This window comes from Phytophthora sojae, assembly GCF_000149755.1.
Source record: "Phytophthora sojae unplaced genomic scaffold PHYSOscaffold_17, whole genome shotgun sequence".
NCBI classification, from domain to species: Eukaryota; Oomycota; class Peronosporomycetes; order Peronosporales; family Peronosporaceae; genus Phytophthora; species Phytophthora sojae.
The window spans coordinates 244732-264546 of NW_009258131.1; the positions used below are offsets into that span (position 1 = coordinate 244732).

General features: G+C 48.1%; 7 protein-coding genes across 7 annotated transcripts; 2 read left to right on the forward strand and 5 right to left on the reverse strand.

Moving 5' to 3' along the window:
- Window positions 1-2652: 2652 nt before the first annotated feature.
- On the reverse strand, window positions 2653-3144 carry PHYSODRAFT_534354 (hypothetical protein; the record flags this gene model as incomplete). Its single annotated transcript, XM_009540956.1, has 1 exon — window positions 2653-3144. One exon carries the CDS (start codon window positions 3142-3144, stop codon window positions 2653-2655), a length of 492 nt encoding a protein of 163 aa, XP_009539251.1.
- A 1830-nt stretch (window positions 3145-4974) lies between these two features.
- PHYSODRAFT_534388 (hypothetical protein) lies at window positions 4975-5451 on the forward strand (the record flags this gene model as incomplete). The annotated part of the gene is made up of 2 exons (XM_009540957.1): window positions 4975-5056; window positions 5240-5451. 2 exons carry the CDS (start codon window positions 4975-4977, stop codon window positions 5449-5451), a joined length of 294 nt encoding a protein of 97 aa, XP_009539252.1.
- A 1369-nt stretch (window positions 5452-6820) lies between these two features.
- PHYSODRAFT_534295 (hypothetical protein) lies at window positions 6821-7027 on the reverse strand (the record flags this gene model as incomplete). Its single annotated transcript, XM_009540958.1, has 1 exon — window positions 6821-7027. One exon carries the CDS (start codon window positions 7025-7027, stop codon window positions 6821-6823), a length of 207 nt encoding a protein of 68 aa, XP_009539253.1.
- PHYSODRAFT_356210 (hypothetical protein) lies at window positions 7023-8387 on the reverse strand. The gene is made up of 3 exons (XM_009540959.1): window positions 8333-8387; window positions 8276-8285; window positions 7023-8236 (listed from the first exon to the last, which is right to left on the reverse strand). Exon 3 carries the CDS (start codon window positions 7976-7978, stop codon window positions 7097-7099), a length of 882 nt encoding a protein of 293 aa, XP_009539254.1. The 5' UTR covers window positions 7979-8236; window positions 8276-8285; window positions 8333-8387; the 3' UTR covers window positions 7023-7096.
- A 911-nt stretch (window positions 8388-9298) lies between these two features.
- On the reverse strand, window positions 9299-9840 carry PHYSODRAFT_307885 (hypothetical protein; the record flags this gene model as incomplete). Its single annotated transcript, XM_009540960.1, has 2 exons — window positions 9299-9631; window positions 9670-9840. The coding sequence occupies 2 exons, from the start codon at window positions 9838-9840 to the stop codon at window positions 9299-9301; spliced, it is 504 nt and encodes a 167-aa protein (XP_009539255.1).
- Window positions 9841-13267: 3427 nt separating this feature from the next.
- On the forward strand, window positions 13268-13633 carry PHYSODRAFT_289254 (hypothetical protein; the record flags this gene model as incomplete). The annotated part of the gene is made up of 1 exon (XM_009540961.1): window positions 13268-13633. One exon carries the CDS (start codon window positions 13268-13270, stop codon window positions 13631-13633), a length of 366 nt encoding a protein of 121 aa, XP_009539256.1.
- An 896-nt stretch (window positions 13634-14529) lies between these two features.
- Window positions 14530-15270, reverse strand: PHYSODRAFT_534263 (hypothetical protein; the record flags this gene model as incomplete). The annotated part of the gene is made up of 1 exon (XM_009540962.1): window positions 14530-15270. The coding sequence occupies one exon, from the start codon at window positions 15268-15270 to the stop codon at window positions 14530-14532; it is 741 nt and encodes a 246-aa protein (XP_009539257.1).
- Window positions 15271-19815: the final 4545 nt, after the last annotated feature.

Genomic DNA, 19815 nt, shown 5'->3' on the forward strand with positions numbered 1-19815 from the left:
GATGATTAGTTCGTATTTGTCTAGAACTTCTCCATCCTTTAAAACAGGCCTTATGACGATGTTAGAGCCGATCAGTTTCTTCTTGTAAGCCTTCAGCATGAATAGGAGCTTTGATTTAGCTTGTTCCTCATCTATTGTAGTCGATGAAGAAGCATCGTGAAACCATGTTGGTTGCACATGAATTTTGTTAGCCGTTTTGGTTGAAGTAGTAAATCTATGCCTCTTACTACCAGTTATATCGTATAATTGATTCGGAGTATCGGTATCTTCCATGCGCATCAAGCTGACTTCATCAATACTGTTCGATTCTCCATCGGATCTAATATTCATCAGTTCAGTTGCGGTTAGTACCCAGTCAATGTACTTAGAATCTGACCTCTTATTTGTCTTGAGACTGAACAGGTTTCCATTTTTTCCAATATATCGCCTCATATCTTGGGTTTTATTGGTTTTGATTGGATTAAATTTAACAGCGATCCAGTTTGGATTAGACTGATAGAGTTTCTTGATCCATTTTTTTGCAATGAATTCTTCAGTTTTATCAGGGAGCGGGTGTAGCCCCTCCCGGGCGGTCTTCGACCAACCATCAGTTTTAACTTCAGGGACTTCCTGAGAGTTTGTTCTATCTTCTGTCGCGGTATCGCTAACTACAGGGATTGTAGCATCTACTTCAGAGTTTTTTTTTAAATCACCATCTCCAGCTTGATTAGAAGAATCTTGTGCTGAGCGGTCGCTCAGGCGTGAGGCGAAGCCGGCAGTCTGCGACTGCGACTCCACCTGTGGTGCGGATTTCTTCTCGAGGGAGATGGTTTTATCGGCGTCTGTGGCCCATGAAGCTTCAGCATACATACGGCGAGCTTCATCTTTCTGTTTAACCCGAAGCTTGGTGCGTTCGAGTAGATCGAGCCGCTTCTGCTCGCGATCGGATAGACTCGTGGATGAAGGGAACATATCGATTAGTATATATATCAAACTCGATATTATTTACGAAATTTTGGCTTATATTCAATGTTAGGTATATCTTCCCGCGACTCCCAAAGTTTCATAGTAAATTTATGAACGATCGAATTACGCCTTTGGAGCAATCTGACGTACGCGTTTTTACCTTCATCTATAGGCAAACCAAATAGATCTTCGATCTGATCCTTGTATTTCGGATCAGAGCATACATAACGATATGGACGATTGGGGTCGAGTTGGTGAAGATGATACTTGATATAGTCGAGCCTGTAGATATCGTTGAGCATCTGATTGATTTGAATGACCTTATCGCTGTAGAATCTCATTCGCTGATGCATCTTTTTGAGTTCTTTCTTATACATTTCAATCTTGTAGTCCTTTGAGTGCTGAGTACAATAACCACAAGGTAGAGCATCTCTCGAGCAAGGTTTGTTGGACTTGGTCGTTGCTTGGCAAGCCATATTGAATATGGTGTCTATATATATAGCCTATATATTGGCTATGTGAGATAAATAATCTTCTTCAAGCTTGCTTCTCCTATTTTTATTGATCAAGCGTAGGTTATCTTGAGGCTCCCATGAGTCGGGCTCACTGCCTACTACCCATCGGATTAGGTATTTATATTTGCCATTATTCATTTTTTTATGGGCTAATATCTTCTCAGCTTCGAGAATATCGCCACGGTTGATAGTAGCATCTGTAGTATCTGTTTTCACAATCTTTAAATCGTTCGGGGCTTTGTAGAGCGTATGCCCATTTCTGGAACGAATCTCAACCCGATAACCATCAATGCCGATAACCGAGTAAATACCCTTGCTCCAGTGAGCAGCTTCCTTATCAAATGTTTTCTTTTTGAGACGATACAGTACATTCGACCCAACATCAAACGCGTTCTCGACCTTATCAGCTTCAGCTTGATGATGGTTCAGATCCGCCATCATTACTTTACCTCTTGCCTCGTTCGGGGCCATACCAATCGAGCGATGAAATGTGCTGTTGTAGTTATCGATAACATCAGCTATAATTCTCTGTGTGAGCCTCTTCGGAGACATTTTGGTTAGTCTCTGCTTTATAGTTCGATTGAATCTCTCGATTTTACCCATCGTCCGATGATCACCAGGCTCGTTGTTGAAGTGCTCAATCTTTTTGCTTTTGAAGAATTCTTGAGTCTGTGAGTTCATGAACTCGCTGCCATTATCGCTTGTAATGATATCCACCTTATGGAGGCGGACAAACGCTTTAAGCGCTGCTAACACAGTTGATGCAGTCTTGTTTGACAAGGCTTTTGCATAACCGAGTCGAGAGTTGATGTTGATAGCAGTCAATATTGGTTTCTTGTCCCAGAACGCGAGATCTATCTGCCATGAGTTGGGACTATGTGAAGCAATCTTGAACCCATCAAATCGCTTCTTCTGCTCCTGAAATCGTTGAATATCTGATTGGGTAGCATACCAATCCTTTACATATTTTAGTGTTATGTTAGGATCTAACTCGTGAGCCTTCTGATAAAGTGCTTGAGCTCCTATGAATCCTGTTTTTGGGTCATAATAGAGTTTTGTTAGCAGCTTAGACAGGGCTGACGCCCAGGCGAACTTGTTCGCGGGGCCAAGCCCCTTCGAACTTCGTTCGGACATGATATATTGTACCGTAGGTACTAAAGAGTATTCTACGAATACTTATATATTGTAGTACTTAAATTTGTAGAGGGATAGTCGAAATACCGTCTGAGAGAACTTGTCGCTTGTCGTAATAGTAGTTGAGAGCTGTTTTCGTTTGAGTATATGTGATGATTGACTTAGATTCCTTCGATAGTCTGAATCCTTTGTTCGTACCTTGGAGTGTGATTCGATCCCGTACAACAGTCTCGAAACCATTTGGATTGAGTACATCCTCATTACGACCTCGCCCCTGCTGCACACCCTTGGCTGAAACCTTGACCTTGTAGGACTCATCTGGCAGATAGCAAATATAGTTCTTGGACGATAGAGAGACCATGGCATCACCTGACCATTCATCCTTGAACAAACCAGGGGTACGACGATCAAACTTAGCTACCTCAGAGTTATAGTCGCGCGGGAACCAGTCATACTTGTACTGCTTGAAATGGTCGCGTAGATCAGGCTTGATGCAATCCTTGAAAGGATTCTCACAGCTGAAAGCAATATACGCTGAATCGGTATCCATCTCCTGATACTGGAAATCGCTTCGATCGAAGTAGTAGTCAATGCAATCGTAATAAAACTGGAGCATGCGCAGCTTGGCGAGCTGGTAGATAGCAATCGATAGATGAATCGGGTTCTTGTTCTTAATTCGTCTCTTCTTCATGGTGATTTCACAAGCATCGTTTAGCTCCTCCAGACCATGGAACGTGAAATGTTCGATCTTTGCCTCAATTGCCTTCTGATCCGACTCATACTTGACCTTCTTATGCTTGCTCATATCCATGCCAGATCGACCGAATGCGCTGTTGCCTACAAGTTTCATCATCTCAGCAATCATAGATTTAGACTTATCAGCGTCAAGCTGTTGCTTGGAGTCGGAGACCCCCAGGGACTGCGCCCCTGAGGTCCCCTCATCACCCTCTCGTCGAGCATTTGACACAGCTTCCATGAAAGGAGCGAATGCCGTGTGAGAGCTGGCCTTGATAAAGCTGTAGGTCTTGGTGATCTCCATACCATGAGAAAGGTACCACTTGAGCAGCGGTGCATACATAAGGATCTTTTCACCAAAGTAGCTACCAATCAACTTGCGAGCAGGCTTAGAACGATTTGCTTCGCGAGACTGGTTGTAATCAAACATATGCTTGCCAATGACACTCTCATCGGTACAGTCTATCAGAGCATTCTTGAAAATGGGAGTCATCTCACTAAAATACTCTTTCAGGTGCTCTGGGGTTCTAATATCACACTCGAGAAAGCCGAATATCTTGTCGTTCTTGATGTCATCGATGATACCAGGGTAAGCCTCAATCGTAGTCAATCGACCACACGGCATCTCATTACCAAGGGCCCATAGATATAGGGCATTGGCATCATAACCGATAATCTTTTTACAGAGCTTACCACCACGAATCGTTGTCTCGTTCCGCTTGGCGTAGCGGTTGAAGATAATGGATGGTCCACCGGCGATGTTGGCCTTCATCTTACCGTATATCTCAGATTCCTCCTTGTCAATCGAATAGACCAATCTGTTCGAATTGAACTCGAGCAGTTTCTTGTATCGAAAACCCCCAAGAGACATATCCTTACGAGCGGTATTACACGAAATGCAGCTGATCAAGATGTTCCCATCGAGGTGGCCAAGCTTGTTGTTGATTCTATCAGCAGAGGCAGTTTCGCAAGTCAGCTGACTGTAGCACAAAGCACACAGGTACTTCTGATGCTTTAGCAATCTATTCAAGTGATCAAGTGTCATACCAAATTCTCGCTTTGCCTTATCATCCTGATTCTTGTAGCCAACCATACGCTTGGCTGGGAATTTGAACGCTTTAGCAGGCTTCTTGCTGGGGTATTGTAGATTTTTGAAGCAAGTCTGGTACATTACTTTCTCCGATAGACCAGGTAGAGACACACCATCGACAAACATATCCAGATCAAAACGTTTAAACAACTCACGCTGAGCTTGGATAGCCTTGATGAATGGAACTACATCGAGATTGTTGTACCAGATGAGTAGATCCTTGATTGACTTCATTTTAAAGTGCCCCCAGACAAACTTCACACGCTCGTACTCATCATTGGAGATGCTTGTACCACGAAGCTTGCTGTCAAAGCTGATTTCGGTGGGACTTGAGTTTCATTTAGGACGTTGAAACTGGTAATGTACTCGTACGGGAAAATACCCTTACCAAGCCCACAAACACAGCTAATCTTGTCCTCACACTTGCATCCACCGAGATAGGTCGTCAAATACTTGTCATAGCTGGTGCCAGCCGGAACATAGTTGCTGATATCAAGTATCTTCATGTTCCAAGTTGCTATGCACAAGTAAGATGGATTCTTGATGACGGATTTGATGTTATTGGCACCAATCACAGCGAACAAGTCGCTCTTAATCAAGTTGATATCGTATCGACCAGAATTGAAGCCAAATACTGGTACCTGATCAAGCTGCTGCGTGATTTTACCATAATCTGATCTCTGCTTAGCGAATCCAATTTTGTTATGGAAATCGAAGAAACTGGAATATTTTCCTTCTCCAATCCAACTCTCCACGTCAGACATCTTGTATGTCTTACCAAGAGGGGTGTCGGGGATCTCCATACCCGTCAGACCGTGAGCGTTAATGATCTTTCGTAACAGAGACTCATACTTGGAGACATTGTACTGTCGAATCTTTAAGGATACATCGCCAATATATTTGAACATATCAGTAAGCAATGCTTTTGGATCATCATTTACAAAGCAACGTACCTCATCAGTTAAACTATCGGCTATTGATACTGACACAGGAATATGCTCGTTAGTAAAGACAGTATTCTCCCCGTGTTGAGTAGCGGTAGGCTTAAGAATGGCCTCAAGGTCATACACCATGAAATGATCGATATAGTGATCAGCATCCTTGATGGAGTATTTTGTTTGCAGTGATCGTATCGTGTTCTGAGCAGGTCGGTAGACCGTTGGCTGGGCTGGGAAGCTTTCAATATTTACTCGTTCGCATTGGTTCTTAGAGTGATCCTTGAGCTTCGTGGAGCTGACAAAGACCATTTCACACTTCTTGCATTGATACTTGCTTTGGAGCATATCAACATTCTTGATATATAGAGCATGACTCTCATGCGATAGAATATTCATAGTTTCATACTCATTGTCAGAGCGACGAATGCATTCAACCTTCCCAGACTCAATGTTCATAGTATAGACATTGATACTGAGTTTGAAGCATTATTCAACGTCATCGAGCTGGAGTAGGTCAATGGGCTTGAAGCTTCGAAACAGGTTCAACGAATATTTAACCCCCTTGAAAGAGCAGTAGCGTTTGAATGCCTCCTTTACCTGAGCCTGAATTCTTCGAGGATTCTTCTTAGGGTCCTGAATTGAATGCCAGGCAATACAATGGAAGACACATTTGTTATTAGTCTTGGGGAAATTGATAACGTGATGGGTTTCACGAATAATCTTAGGGATGACCGCATCACTATCCCCAAGAGCATGGTTGCGATGATAGATGTAAATTCTAAAGCCAGTGATAGACTTGAGCTTGTATCCTGAGCTTGGATAGTTGAGCTTGTTTGCCAACTCCATTGAACGGATCTCAGAGATTACTTTCTTACGGATGTCAGCCTTGCGCTATTGATAGCAATAGGGGTGTTAAATACACTCGTATTGGATATATTCGGATGCCAATACTGTGTCAAATCATCGGTTAAGCTCACAAGGTCGTAGCCGAGAGCGATATTAACCTTGAAGGCATTCTTTTGACTGGTAAGTACGTTCTCAAGCTTGTCGTAGAACTCAGCTGGTTGGATACCTTCATATAGATGAGATTCCATCTGCTTACCGTTATAAAAGCGATACTTAGGATCAGCCTTATACTCAGGCGACATATGCTTTTTAAGATCTTCAATGGAAACTTTGTACTGTTTCGCAATCAAATTCTGATTGCTGGGGCGCGATAGATTGCTAATATATGTCATTCTACCGGTTTTACCCCGGATCTTGACTCGATAGCTACTCCCCCATTTGATTGGGTGAATATTTAATCGCTTTAGTCCTTCTAACTCGTATGCAAACATATTTGCTATATATATCCGACTATATAATATCAGGATAGATCGACTTTATAATTTATGGATCTTATGTCAGAATAGATCGCCTTTATATCTACCCTGATACAAAATTCAAAAAAAATAATTAATTAATTAGCTAAGTTCGGTTTCACTGTTAGGTTCGCACTGCTTCTTCGCTGCATAGGATTTACGCTTTTGGGCACGAATATGCTCACGATTCCTCTCGTCGTACTCCTTCTGCTTAGCGATACGAGTTTCTCTCGTCTTCAAGTAGTATCGCTTTTGAGCTGCCTTAATGCGCTCTTTGTTAGCTTGGTATTGTTCAGGAGAGTAAGTCATCTTTGTATATTATTAACTTTATATTTATCAGAATAAAAAAATTATTAATGCAGCATGCCAAAGCAAGAATTAGCTGAAATAACTCAACGTGGGAATAGATCGAGTGACCTGTCTAGCCACAGCACGCGCCATGTCCAAGTCGGGGCCTAAACAACTGGCGATGTCATAGTATCGTTCGATGCTCTCACGAATCCCGCCACTTTCACTGGCCTCGCTGATGGACGGCAACACCCGGGATAACTTCTGGCGCTTCACAGGGTCTTGAAGCACTGGGGTCATGATATCCGTAGGCTTCAGTAGCTGCCTGATCAACTCGAAAGCTTCACCTGGATTCGTAATGTTCACTTTGTTGACGCAAGTGGTATTGTTTTCCTTCCCGGCGACCCAGAAGAATCGCCAATCGCCGTTGAAGTCAGTAAGCAGTGCAACCACTGGGTCGTCGGCAAGCAGAGCCAGAGCAATTAGCTCTGACATCGCCTGGAAGACAGATTGTCTTTCAACCTTTTTCTTCACTTCAATCAGCATCTTCACTTCAGGCAAGTCCAGCGCATAATCCGCGCTCTCCATGACGATATCACTGAGTATGAGAAGATCGGTGCGACCCCGGAGCTCAATGTTGGAGTCGTTGACAACAACTCGGAGAATATCTGTCGTATTTTCCACACCGAACACGCAAAGCTTCTCCTCCTGGAGTAGCTCGCCAATGTTGCTGTCAACATACTCGCGATATTCATCTTTCTGCTTCTCCTCGCTGAGTTTCATGTCCCATGTGAACCCCTTGACTTCACCCCACTTAGCAGCAGCTTTACGCACAGGTTGCACCTTAATGTTGAAGGCGTCCAGAAGTTCCTTGTACTCGGTCGAACCCACCTTCGAGTGGACATATGTCTTGCGCTTGGTCAGCACAGTTTGCGCATGAATTTCGTGCACCTCTTGGACCACTTGATCCATCCTGGAAGTCTCGCTCGCTGAACCAACTGCCCCCTCCGGAACCACCACCAGCACGTGGACGTGACCTTTTCCAGCAGCTTTTTCTGCACGACTCACTTCGCCCAGATCTCCACCATCCAGTCCAACATCTCGTAACTCCGCGTCTGTAAACTGTAGATGTTTGTAGCCACTAGTGTCACTCACACCTTCCAGCACGTCAAGATGCGTCAGCCACGGGCCGCGGCCCTCGTCCTCCTTCGCCAGGAAGAGCTGCAGCTTCGTCCAAGGATCTTCAGCTCTGATCAACCCGTCGCTCTCCGCCTTGATCGCCTTCTTCAACGCGGAAACCGATGCACCCTCGTCGATATCCACCTCGAACGCGCTGCCCGCCACGCCAACGATCGCACAGAAGAGCTTCACCATCTTTCCTCGAGGCAGCAGATTCTGGAATGAGGAAGAAAAGGGGGAGAGAATTTCCGGACGTATTTAAGCGGAAATGAAGGCGTGTCACATAGCTTTTCAACCAATGATGAGACGCCACGTGTCGCGCGTGGATGATATTGTTTTTCTTTAGAATGAAACCCTCTTTGCATGCAATCCCAATGTTGCTATATGCGGTGCTTGCAGGTGATAAGGGTGTTCCTTCTCACCAGAGGGTATTGATCGCGTGCATCGTTGAAATAACCTCTTTCACGGAGAACGTTCTACGACTGTTCTCTATGGTAAATTACGGGGAGAAAAAAACTGACTGGGTTTTTTCCAGTACCCACTACTCACGCACTGCAACGCGCCATCTCCTGTTGCAGAAGCTGCAGAGTTAGGGGTGAACTGCGCGTCAACCACAATGCCGTTCTCATCTGGTTCTTTCTCGTCCTGGAGGGTGAAGCGAACCAGCAATTGACAGCCGAAGTCTCGGGTGTGCTCCATCTTCCAGCGCCAGCGCATCATTGGCCCCTTCCATCGCATCCCACCCTGGGTTAATCCGACGCAGAATCGGCTCCACATAACACGTAAACTGCAACGGGCTCTGCGTCGAAGTGTAGTTGATACCGTTCAGCGAAAGGCTCAACACGGCCGTGCAAGGACCTTCCACGGCCGGATCCACAAAGCGCACAGCCTCACCGACGATTTCTCCCCGTACTAGCATCGACTGCAGCGACGTCCTGCTGCTCAGCCTCCGCTTTTGCGGCGGTAATGACGATAACGGGTTGATCCCTGCCACGACGCTCTCTCTCGATAGTCGTTTAGTGATCGGGCGCTAGAATTCATCTTGATACAGTTGGATGGAGACGGTGATCTCATCATTCTCAACGATGCTTCCGCACCACGTCAATACCTCCGTTAAACCTTGTCGTTGACTGAATACTCGTTGCCTCGGTGTGGCGGGTCGGCGAGGACTGCTCTCCAGAAGCAGTCATTGCGGGCACTAGCGCTGGCATCCTTCTTTAGCGCGCGGACCGTTTGAATCGCCCCAGTTCTGCCCGCTTCGATGATTTCTTCATCAAGCACGGGATTGATAACAAACCCGCGGGGGTCTTCGTCGATGACGGATGCCGCGAACTCGTTGATGGCCAGCATCAGCTGATTCGAGAGCACGCGCACAGCGTCCATTCCAGCACGACTGGGCGAGACGCATCGGGTGATCGCTTGAACCAACGCCTCGCGCTGATATTGCTTGCGAGCAGACGCACGATTTCCCGGTGGTCGCGGACCAGTGAGTACCAGCGAACAGCTTCGAAAAAGCTTTCCGTGAGGGCGATGTAACTGGCATACTCGCGCAGCGCTTCAACGACAGGAAGCTCTCCATTTCTGCTCGCCAGGACGATCGTGTCCTCGAAGAACTGCTCGAGCCGAGCAAGTACGTAAGAACCACGCGAGCGCATTTTGTCGTACACGGCAGTGACGCTCCGCAACTCCACGTGGCACAGCAGGATGTTCACGTGCCACAGGTCTTCATGGCTGACGGCCACGCACAGTGCCTTACCTATTAACCTCGCACCTCTCGAGAATCAGCTCCGTCAGCAGCGGCGTATTGCTGCGCGTCGACCTCAGCAGCAGGTCAGAATAGTCCTCCACCAGCCTTAGGTCCGGCAGCAGCAGCTCCACGATCTCCGGGTGTCGGTTGACTGCGGCGGCGCGCGCAACGTAGAAGACGTGGCTCTCGCGGTTAGCCTCCGGCACCGGGAAGTTATAGCCATCTCGTGGGTTGCGTCCCCGTTCCGTGATTCGGTCCGACTTAGTTGAGAGGACTCCGTGGTCGCGCGCCCATTGCACCGTGTCGTAGCTGCCATTGGCGGCAGCATCGATGGCGTCGCACGAAGGGAATCGCAGATCCGTTTACCCAAGTGAGACACGAGGTGTTCGTTGAGCGTATCGGTCGCTTCCGGGTGGTCGGCGATGACGCGTACGTAGTACGTTTGACAATACTATCTACACGTTGTGTGCTAATTGGCGGGGTTGTGCGTTAACTGTAGCACTGCGGGGGCGAATTTCAACGAGGTGATTCATTGTGAAGTGACCGTGAGCGCGAGTACTCCAGCAGAGGTGCTGCTTCTGTCAAAGTACGACGTCTTCAATCGTCTGTCGCGATCGGCTCGAGAAACCTTGCGCGCTGCAGCCCAGTCGCACGCGGAGAGCATCGTGTACTTTGATCGATTCCACAAGACGCAAAAGTGGGAAGCGTACAAGCAGAAGGTGCTCCGAGAACATGTAAACCACGAACGCATTGAGAAGATTTTGCCGTCTGCTGCGGCGGCAACGCGCCGCGGTGCAACTAAAGAACCCTCTACCGGAACTACCGCAAAGATCTCGCAGACACAGCAAGCTGCAGCTGCCCAAACGACGGAGCCGAGGCGGACTTCAAAGACGACCGAGTCGGAGAAAGTATCTCAACCCTCAGGGGGGGGCGACGCTCCCTCGAATTCCTCTTCCTCCTGTGAGCGAGGATAAATCTCCCGATACTTCTCGCAGTATGGCTTCGAGCAATAATACAGCGAGGCAAGCCCTGGTCCCAGCGAACGAGTTGCTGCTGCTGGCTCAAGAGACTAAGGCCATGAAGAAGTGTTTCAATCCAGACCAAACACTCGGCAACTACGTCACATCCTTCAACGTGGACACACCACCCAGTGCCGCTCGACAGCGACAGCTAGACGGTGTCTTGGCGGCCGAGGAGCGTCGACAAGCTGAAGTGCTGAAGGAGGGCAACTCGCTAGCATTTTTCGACATCAAAGTGGTCGAGAAGCAGATTGGTACGACGTGGAATCGCACGGCAAAGCACCTGGAGGAGGTTGAGCAGAGCATTGGCGACGAACAAGCACCGGAAACCTGTCGGTCCTCTCGATCTTCTCGGTATCACCGCTGCGCCAGCCGTCTCCGAGTGTACGAAACTCGAACCAAAGCTTGACCATTACGTCACAAGCCTTGAGTCAGCTTCTGCAAGAAAACTTCACCTCCTCTCGTCCTCCAGGAAGCAAACCACAAGCCCCCGATGTTCGAAACGGAAGAGTACAACAGCGCAAGGCCACCTCCACTTCACCAACGCGAAACCCTCCGCCTCCCCATTGAAGGCGTATTCACCGTCCCGCTTCACTGCACAGACCGAAAGTACGAGTGAGACAGATTATGCGGTCTTTGTCATCCTAGACGAGAGTAGCGAGGAGCGATCAGAGGCGACGTTTGCGCCCAAGAAGTCTCCAGCTTTTCAGATTCTGCAGTCCGCTAGATCTCTCTTTGCGATTCGTGAAGCAGCCGAGAGGTTCCAGGAGAGCACGGGAGTGACGAACCTCAAGTACTTCGCTTTACCGCTCAAGACGTACGCGCTGATGCCGCGAGCCGATCGATCGAAAGTTGACGAGGAGCGACTCTAGCTACAGCAAGTGGCAGAAATGAGTGGCAGTAGTCCACGGATGAGGTCGATGTCTACGTGCAGCCCGCTCGTGGAGGAGTCCACGATCTCTCTCCACTCAACTGCAGGAGACGGAAGTGTACACTTCGCCTCATTCCAAGAAGTGGCGATGTCTCCGGTTCCTAGCGCGTCGAACAATAATGAACCTCGACCATCTCTGCCTGGCCGATCAACCACGACCGCCCATGTCACCTCGAAGGAAAACTTTCAATTCAGGTACCAGCACTGCTCGATGCACCTTTGCGGTTGCGAGTGTGGTGCTGTCAAAGCTTGAGGCGGCCCATGCGCAGTACGAGGAGCCGTTTGTGGCCGTGCACGCACTCTTTTCCTCTGAAATGGAGGCGGTGACCTTCGCCATGAACATCAAGGCCTCTCAGCTGCTTAATAGCGCCATGTTGTGCATCTTTCCCGTGGGCAAGTGGATCTACCTCGAGTGGTGCGTACAAGTGGAAGCCAACAAGCGCGAGAAGCGCGCTCCATCCTTGACTGGAGTATCGTCGACTACGTCGTCTCCGACGCGCTCGAGGCGGTTGTCGCTCGTGGTGGAGCCCCCCAAGCCTATTTGGGAGCAAGAGCGTGACGACGCTCGTCGCCTTCACAACTTCATCTGCGCTCGCATGGGCGCCCCCATGCCCGACAAGAAGAAGGACCGGACGGAGGAGAGCGGCGGCTTCACCCCGCAGCCACTCGTCTCACTAGAGGACAAACTTGAGTTACCAGCAAGCGACCGCAGCATTCACGGCTCGAACGGGTTACGGGGGAGTGGCGATGCTCAAGTATCGGCAAGTCAAGCGCTTCGGGTCCATTATGAGGTCCCGCATTTCGGGTACACAGCCCCACGGCAATGGCAACAGCAGCAGAAGTGGGAACTCGCCCCCGCCTCGAACCTCGTTCTCCCATGTTATTCCTGGTTAAAGGTTGGCTGGGAAGGCTTTTAAAACGTGTTGGTATTTCCTGTAGCCTAGTACTTCGTAGTAGATCGCACTCATGCGAAGTGCTGCACTATCAACTTGAACGATCAAGGAGACGTATCTGCATTACTATACAGTATGCAAATTTCACATTTAATGGAAATACGGATCTGCGTGCACAATATATTTGTGTATGGAAACCCAAGGGAACAGCGCTCTATACCTTAGCTTAACCGGAAAGCTTCAACTTCATATACACCTTGCAAATACTGCACAGATCCCTGTGCACATAAAAAGTAAACGGACTGCAGTGTAGTACAGTATCAAAAGGAACAGCACTCTAACTCTAAAGGGCCTTCATCATCATCAGGTGAAGATGTAAAGTGCCGTCAACAAATTTACGCATGCAGTCGTTTGGGCAACATTCAGCAAATTGGTTCGTCCAGAGCCTTGTTGTCAATTTAGAAACAAGTGCCTAACTAGCACGACAATCCAATGCGTTTCCTGTGCTTCGCATTGCTTTGCGGCGTTTTTTTCCTCCTCACAAAGGTCGATGCTGCCTCGACGGTGACGGACTCGAAAGTTTCCACCACGGCTGTGGCTTATTCGACTTCTGTGGATACCGTCCCCACCAAAAGCCTCAGGGGCGATAAAAGTAATAACGGCGAGAGCGAGGAGAGAGCGTTCGGCATCAACGCGATTCCTGGTCTCAAGAAGATCACAAACTTCGTCGACAAGCAGAAGACCGCGAGTTGGCTGAAGAAGGGAAAGGTCGCAGACGATATCTTTGCCAAGATGAAGCTGTGCCGGCCGAGAAGCTGTTCGAGAGCCCCAAGTTCCTCGCATGGGCCAAGTACGTGAGTCAGTACGACCTCAAGCACCCGGAGAAGGCGAAGACGGTGATCCCAACTTTGACCAAGACCTATGGCAACGACGTCGTAGCCAAGATGCTTGAAGCTGCGACAAAGTCCCCGGACTCGTACAAGCAGTCTGCAGACCCAACAGCTTGAGTACTGGAAGGGTGTACGAATGTCCACAGACGACGTCTTCCAAACGCTCAAGCTCAATGGCAAGCTGGACGACGTCCTCACCGACCCGAACCTGCTGGTGCTCACGCCAATAAAGTATTCATGTGAATTCCAGGAATCACCAATGCAACGCACAATAGATCAGCGAAATGATGATTTTCGTATACAAGACCAGAATCACAAACTCCGCGGTAAAGAGCGTGCTTGCGCTGCGTTCCAGAAACCACTGGCGCTCCTTGTTGGAGAAAATCTTCATCAACGGTGTCTCAGTTGGAATCAACTCCAACGAGAGACTCTTCACCTTTTGTACAGGTCGTGCTGTAGAGAGTGAGTGGCGTACGGGCTCAACTGGAATCAGCTTTCGATCTCTTGATGGGATATCCACTTGTCGAAGGGTGCTTAAGGTATTCAGATTGAAGGCGCTTAGATATGTCGTCGACTTTGCCAATGGACCGTAACGCAGCAACGAAAGTCTGGATCTCGCTCTCGGATCTTCTTAGAGCGATCTCAATGAAGCTTGCGGCTTTTAGAGGGTGGTCAGCGGGGATTTTTCGACGCAGAAAAAGGATCGCGTTACTGAGATGCCGAATATCCAATAATGATACAAGCCCGAGGAGAATGTCCAACGCAACCACTGCACCACCGTAGTGCTTGAGTGCGAGTTCTCCATCGAGCTGGAAACGTACAATGCGTTAAACACGTCGACGTTAGATATCATGACCTGAGGGATCAATTCGTAGTTGTTGCCCAAGCAGTAGCTAATTCAGTTCCTCGCAGCAATTTTGATGACTGGGAGCAGCATGACGTAGAACTTTTTGGTTTTTGGCACTGACGCTGATGAATCCGTACAAGTACGCTGGGTATACGAAGGTCAGCAACACTTGGCAAATGAGCACGATGATGGCCCTTATCAGCTACTTTAACAGCACTCGGTTTTGATTTAAAACTCTGCCGAAGAAGCCCACGAAGCATGCGACCAGCACTAAGAACCAGACGTTGATCCCCACTACAAGAGCAAAGGGTAAAGGGAAGCCAATGACGCTTGCCATCGATACCTATCATGAACACCACAGCCCCTCCACTCGAGATGATCGGCATCAAACTAACTTGAGTCGATGTGAGGTTGAGAGCTGGCACGGTGACTTGGAATTGTTCGAGGACCACTCTCGTCATGAGAGCCATTGTGACGAAGTCTCGGACCCAAAACAGATAATTCGCACTGGAGCCATCTCTGGGTGAAGCCAATGGAACAGCGTCAATTGATATGAGGATCACCAAACACGGGAAGGGTGAGATCAGACTGACGATGATTGTCCAGGACAACGGCGTGGTTTGGCTGTAGGCTAAGAGCTTGCGAATACGCTCTGATGAATAATGTTCGCGAAGTTTTGGTTGGAATGTTATCGGAAGCTTGCGAGCTCGACGCCAGAAGACGTGTAGTCGTTGTCTCGCGTCGTCAAAAGAGTCCATAAGTCAGACTTCGATGTGAGCGAGTTTGATGAACTCACCATGATGAACACGAGCTCCTTCCCACTAACGCGATCGTGACTGATGCTATTTTATACCTTTGCGCCGTTGTCCACAAAGTGAACCATTTTTTTTATAGAAGAGTATTACTTACAGCAGTCGATAGGGCGCGCAATAATAGCGCAGTTATCGAATTTTGGGCTTTTACGATTCGAAATAGGCGGGGGAAACGATAATTTAAAGCTGCATCTGGTGAAGCAAAGGCATTGCAGGCACCGGAAACGGTCACGCAACTGCAATGCACCCCCTTCGAGACGAACCATTGCGATCAGGAAAGAACCTTATTATAATTTTGCAGGAGCAAAGTCGAAGTCTTGAGCATATTGAAAGTTATGATACGGTGCAGTGAAGTGAAGCAAAATAATTCTGAGGAAGTGTAAAGAGATGCCGCCCAGAACTAGATATCTGTTGGATCGCGTCACAAGATACTGAGACTCGTAAGAAATAAAACGCCCTTGCTCATCTTCATAGGCATACGCGTGGTCTTAATAATTCTACATGAACCAAAAACTTTAGTATCCACGTTTAGTAGGTGAAAAGCGCACTACTTATCGGTGCTAGCGACTCGTACTGTAGTGAGTTTTTCGAGATCTTCATCAAGATGTGTATCGTGCGCGATACCTGTATCCGATCCGGGAACTCGCTAACCGTATTAAAACTCTGGACGCCTTGCCGACCGAGTAATACTGATTTACCGTATTACTAATACAGTAAACAATGCCATCGGTGGAGTACCGTTCCAAGCGTCAGCTGTTCATCGCGACGACATCCAGTTCTAGGGACGCGCGCGTACTCGCCGAAATCGGCCGTGGGCTTCATGGCGGACAGCATGAGCGATTGGTTGAACTCCTCGATCATCTCAAACGTGTACGGGGCCTTGAAGCGCTGGTCTTGCTTCATATTCGGTTGCGTGCGCGCGTCTGCGTGGGGTGGGGGACTTTTGGAAGCGACTTGGGGAATGAGCACCGGCCGGTATGGCCCCGGTGATGCACTGGGCCCTTTAAAAGGTTTATAGTATAAACCTATGCCCAAGCATATTCGTAGTTCGTAAGAACTATCGTTAGGGGCAGGAAACGCAGTACCGTGCTCACAACGCGGTTTTCTACCGGTTGACGACGGTAACGGACTTCTCCGAACCGTCGCTAAAACTTTTCCACATCCTTTGCTCAACGCTAGCACAAACAGTAGCGCTGCTCGAGTCTCTTCGAGGCTCTTCGCGCACGATATTTCTCAGCTCGCTAAAAGCAAATCGCTACAAGCATACAAAAAGCAAACGAAAAACATCGTACTTCTGGGTTTTTTTTCAAGCCCGGTGAGCTGCTACTTTATATTAGTACTATATGTGTATATATTATACTTTTGTACTAATACTCATATTAGTACTGATCTTACTAATACTAGTACCATTAGTGTTATTGTTGGTACTGTTGCTACTGATATTCGCACTATTATTGCTTCTGCTACAACATCTATTAATACTACTATTGCTATTCGCAATGGCTGATATTGCTGCTATAGCTCGCGGTCTACCCTTCGCTACCTACTTAGCTTCAGCCCCTGAGCTCGTTCTCTGAGCTCTTCCTGATCTACTTTTCGCTATCTCGCTTGCTTCACCTTCTGAGCTCGTAGGCAGAGATCTAGCTCCTCACCACATCACCCGCCGATATACTGTTCGTCGCCCTGTTCTCGTCCTGCACCGCCATGAGCTCATCGAAGCGTACGCCCTGCTGGTAAAGCTGCAGCAGGCTGGTGCAGCACCTCCGTCGGGTGGGCGTCTTCTCTGCTTCGTGCGCGTTACAGTGCTTTTTGCACGTGTGGACTGCCATATCTCTTTGTGTTCTTGCTCGCACTGGCAGACGCGCCTTCGCTTTCGCTCGAATTCGAGCCCCTACAACTGCTCGCTCTCCTACTGCGTGTGTCTACGCTTCTGTCTTGCTTCTACGTCTTGCGCTCCTGCTCAAGATGCATGGGTTCAGTGATCATGCAGCTAGCAGCCATGCTTCGAGTGACCGAATAAAAAGCACCACCTGCCCATACAGCAAGCTGCACACAGCTGCATGCCATTCTTCTCACGTGTCTTCTCATGTGCGCAAGGCGTAGAACGCAGCGCAGCGCTCCCTGGATAAATCCCAACACCCGCCATGCTTGTGTGTGTGCTTCTTTCGCTGCTGCTGCTGCAAACTAGCCGAGCGCCGCCGCTACGCGGCGGTGAATTCTTTGTTAGTTGGCGCTTCGCTCGCAATGCTCGCTGCGCTATAAGAGCAGGCTGCCTACGCTTCGCTAGGGCAGTAGTAGACCCGTTCCGCTCGCCTCGTCAGCTCGCTGCACTAGTCCCAATGTCAGGTTAGTAATACAGAGGCCGGGGCGGGTCCTGCGGCCCCGCAATATCGTGTGGTGGGGTCGCTCGCTACGCTCGCAGCATTTTTAGCCAATCGGAATTCAGGTGATATTCCGTTACGGACGGCGTCTTGCTCCAATTGACTAGCCGAGCGCCGCCGCTACGCGGCGGTAAGTTTAGGTTAGTCGTAGTAGTGAGGGCCGCCCACCTCCACTTCGCTCCGGTGGGCTGTTTTCCAGTCAAATGTCATTAATTTGGATTGTATGCACGTAAGAAGGTGTTTGTATGTTGGGAGTACTCTTACTATGGTTAAAAGTGGCTGGTATCAGCTTCATCACGTCAGTGTTACCATAAGTAGATGCACTTGCAAGATAATATATTTTCTATCGCACGGTACTGTGTTGTAAACCATGTCCAACATCGTCGCAGGTATTCAACCCAAACTACAAAGTATCTGCATTTAGAACGGCTCGTGTTTAGTGTGCTCTCATAAGTCTGTATACGTGTTATTTTACCAAGTGTATCACTCTGCCATGATTTCTGTTAGTTGGTCCAAGAGTATAGCCTTTACATTCTGTATCAAGGCTATAAGCCTAAATAACAATTCACGCTTCGCAATACCTCTCCTTAGCATATCGTTAGTGCTTCGTTCTTATTAAAACATCGTGAACATATACATATCGGGATCGTTTCGGCATTTGTATGATCCATAAATGTATTCAACTTCGGGCTGCGATAATGTGGCCTCATCAAAACTTATTTTTATTTAAGTATTAGTCTAAGCGGAGTACATTAGCACATTAGCGCACCACCTGCACCACAGCCGCTAAGACATTAAAAGTAACAACTTTGCATTTCGTATCTATGAAGTACACGTTACACTATGCAAGTTCCGTTTCCAGCGTTTAGCATACAGGTAGAGCGCGTCCAAGGTTATCTATCATAGAACTCCAGCTCATTGAATGTCAGCGTCTACTATTCAGATCTCATTATACTACATACCGACGCATAACATAAGCTATCGATGCATGAACCACTTTTAACCTTTAGCCTGTATCCCGATCTCCAATGCCATACAGAGAACGGAACGGAGTTCAGGTTCAGCATGGCGCGGTAGAAAGAATAAATACCAGCGTAGTGTAAGTAACCTAAATACACCTTATTCACACACACATGAACCCCTTTTAGCAATAGCAGATACTTCGAAGGATGTTTATCACGTTGAGAGCCAAGTACGCGGTAGTTGTAGTTAATTTGTCCCTGTAGTTTTACTATAGTGAAATAAGCTCGGCTCCTTGTTAATACTTAACCACCTTCAGCTCACCTTGCGCTACATGTACTCGCACTGCTACCACTTACAACGTTGCTGCTATCACTTACTACGTACTCCTATCACTTTCTGCGTGCTGCTATCGCTAACTATACGTGCATGCCGCTCACTACGTGCTGCTTGCGCTTAACTATGCGCTCCTGTCGCTGACTACGTGCTGCTATGGCTAACTATACGTGCATGCCGCTGACTGCGTGCTGCTATAACTAACTATGCGCTGCTATGGCTTACAATGTGTTTATATGAACCAAACTCGCTACCTTACTATTATACTTAGTAGTAGGGCAGGCCCAGCTACCTATCGCTTTGCTATAACGCGGTGATCCGAACGGGGGTGATCTTATCGCCCCCGTTCCGCTCGCCTCGTCGGCTCGCTGCACTACTCTCAATGTTAGATTAGTACTACAGAGGCCGGGGCGGCCCGCAATATCGTATGGTGAGGTCGCCTTCGGCGACGGCCGCTGCGCTCGGCAGCTACTCGTACTTAGTGAATAAGCGTGACGATTTTGTGACGGACGGACAGCGCGTCTTTCTGATTGATTCTTAGGATGTTCTCTCAGCTCTTAAGCTGAGAGCACAGGGTGTTCGCAGAGTCGGTTCGCCAAATTTGTGAATGTTTTTTATGAAAGAAACACTGCGTTTCACTATGGTCGCGATCGGAGCGCTTCATTTAGCTTCACTATGCTTTTCGCAATTTCTAACGTAAAACACACCTGTGTGCAAGCACACCACACCGCGCTCACTTGCCCCCGCTATACTTGGCGACTCGCATGGGACAGCGAAAAAAAATCTGCGACAGAATTTAGAAACGTAGACTCGT